The sequence below is a fragment of the Nansenia antarctica genome (genome assembly GCF_963989245.1).
Source record: "Nansenia antarctica genome assembly, chromosome: 10".
Classification (NCBI taxonomy): domain Eukaryota; kingdom Metazoa; phylum Chordata; class Actinopteri; order Argentiniformes; family Microstomatidae; genus Nansenia; species Nansenia antarctica.
Window position 1 is genome coordinate 25688309 of NC_137680.1, and position 2500 is coordinate 25690808.

A 2500-nucleotide genomic window follows, 5' to 3' on the forward strand; every position below is an offset into this window, starting at 1 on the left:
GTCGTTCTCGTTGACGGGCCGGTGGACCATGTCTGAGTCAGGCTGGCCGGCCAGCAGGTGTTCATAGAACCACTCACACCTGTCCTTGAAGGGCTGGGGGGGAGGGGAGGCATTAGAACCACTCACACCTGTCCTTGAAGGGCTGGGGGGGGAGGGGAGGGGGGGGAGGCATTAGAACCACTCACACCTGTCCTTGAAGGGCTGGGGGGGGAGGGGAGGGGGGGAGGCATTAGAACCACTCACACCTGTCCTTGAAGGGCTGGGGGGGGGAGGAGGGGAGGGGAGGCATTAGAACCACTCACACCTGTCCTTGAAGGGCTGGGGGGGGGGGAGGGGGGGGGCATTAGAACCACTCACACCTGTCCTTGAAGGGCTGGGGAGGGGGGGGCATTAGAACCACTCACACCTGTCCTTGAAGGGCTGGGGGGGGGGGGAGGCATTAGAACTAGGGATGCACCGAAATGAAAATTCTTGGCCGAGGCCGAAGCCGAATTTAAGGAAACACTTGGCCGAATACCGAATACCGAATGTGTATCGGCAGTTTTTAATTTTATCATTGCATAAACTAAATACATTTTGCTTTTTATTCATGCTTCTCAAAGAAAGAAATTGAGATAGAAAAAAAAGAACTTTTATATATAACTTATTATAACTAATTATCGTGGGATTTAATCTCTACTGCTTTCCAGGGTTCAAGTTAATGATATTCATGATTTGTCTCTACATAGGCTTCAGAAAGTATTTAGACCCCTTCACTTTTTTCACATTTTTTAATAGATTTGCCATCATTCCACACACAGTACCCCATAATCTAAGTAAAAACGTTTTTTAATGTTTGCAAATGTATTAAAATGTAAATACAGAAATACCTCATGTACATAAGTATTCAGACCCTTTGTCACTCTTAAAATTAGGTCACATGCTAAATGTCTTCAACAAGTCATTCAACAAGTTGAATTGAGTCCACCTGAGTGTAAGGATAATAGTTCATGTTATTTCAGAATGAATATCTTTTGTTTTTATAGTCTCTGGTTTGCATAGAAACCACCGCATGATACAGCTGCATGTCATAAACTCGTGTAGAACAGCTGGGAGTCTGAATATGTTTTCAACAAGGCAACAACTCTGCTTCTCACTCCAATTTTAAATTGAGCTACGACTGCTAAGCTAACTAGCTAGATGAGTGTAAGGTTGCGTTCGTAAAGTCGCTCTGAGAGCGCTGGAGCGCACACTGGGCCCGACGTCATAGAGAAACCGAGTCATTTGATTGGACGAGAGGCATTCCACGAGTGCTGATCGGATTTCCTGAGTGAATTTACGAACGCAGCCAGTTTTGAAAGCGCGTCGCCTCGCGCCGCGCGCCTTTTGAGAGTTATATTTAATTGTATTGCGTCATCAAAACACGGCCACTATTCGGTGGTAAACATTCGGTGTTTTCACACATTCGGCCGAATACCGAATGTGCTTTATTTTGCGATATTCGGCCGAATACATTCGGTGGCCGAATGTTCGGTGCATCCCTAATTAGAACCACTCACACCTGTCCTTGAAGGGCTGGGGGGGAGGGGAGGCATTAGAACCACTCACACCTGTCCTTGAAGGGCTGGGGGGGGGAGGGGAGGGGGGGGAGGCATTAGAACCACTCACACCTGTCCTTGAAGGGCTGGGGGGGGAGGGGAGGGGGGGAGGCATTAGAACCACTCACACCTGTCCTTGAAGGGCTGGGGGGGGGAGGAGGGGAGGGGAGGCATTAGAACCACTCACACCTGTCCTTGAAGGGCTGGGGGGGGGGAGGCATTAGAACTAGGGATGCACCGAAATGAAAATTCTTGGCCGAGGCCGAAGCCGAATTTAAGGAAACACTTGGCCGAATACCGAATACCGAATACCGAATGTGTATCGGCAGTTTTTAATTTGATCATTGCATAAACTAAATACATTTTGCTTTTTATTCATGCTTCTCAAAGAAAGAAATTGAGATAGAAAAAAAAGAACTTTTATATATAACTTATTATAACTAATTATCGTGGGATTTAATCTCTACTGCTTTCCAGGGTTCAAGTTAATGATATTCATGATTTGTCTCTACATAGGCTTCAGAAAGTATTTAGACCCCTTCACTTTTTTCACATTTTTGAATAGATTTGCCATCAATCCACACACAGTACCCCATAATCTAAGTAAAAACGTTTTTTAATGTTTGCAAATGTATTAAAATGTAAATACAGAAATACCTCATGTACATAAGTATTCAGACCCTTTGTCACTCTTAAAATTAGGTCACATGCTAAATGTCTTCAACAAGTCATTCAACAAGTTAAATTGAGTCCACCTGAGTGTAAGGATAATAGTTCATGTTATTTCAGAATGAATATCTTTTGTTTTTATAGTCTCTGGTTTGCATAGAAACCACCGCATGATACAGCTGCATGTCATAAACTCGTGTAGAACAGCTGGGAGTCTGAATATGTTTTCAACAAGGCAACAACTCTGCTTCTCA

The 2500-nt window shown here is 44.6% G+C and overlaps 1 protein-coding gene across 1 annotated transcript in view; it reads right to left on the bottom strand.

The window, feature by feature from the left end:
* Positions 1-2500, bottom strand: part of hace1 (HECT domain and ankyrin repeat containing E3 ubiquitin protein ligase 1) — a gene marked incomplete at both ends in the record, with an annotated part of 38883 nt that overhangs the window by 15413 nt on the left and 20970 nt on the right. The window contains one exon of the mRNA XM_080541122.1: positions 1-93. This exon is cut by the window's left edge and continues 19 nt beyond it. Coding sequence (XP_080397248.1) covers positions 1-93 — 93 coding nt within the window. The remainder of the gene's footprint in view (positions 94-2500) is intronic.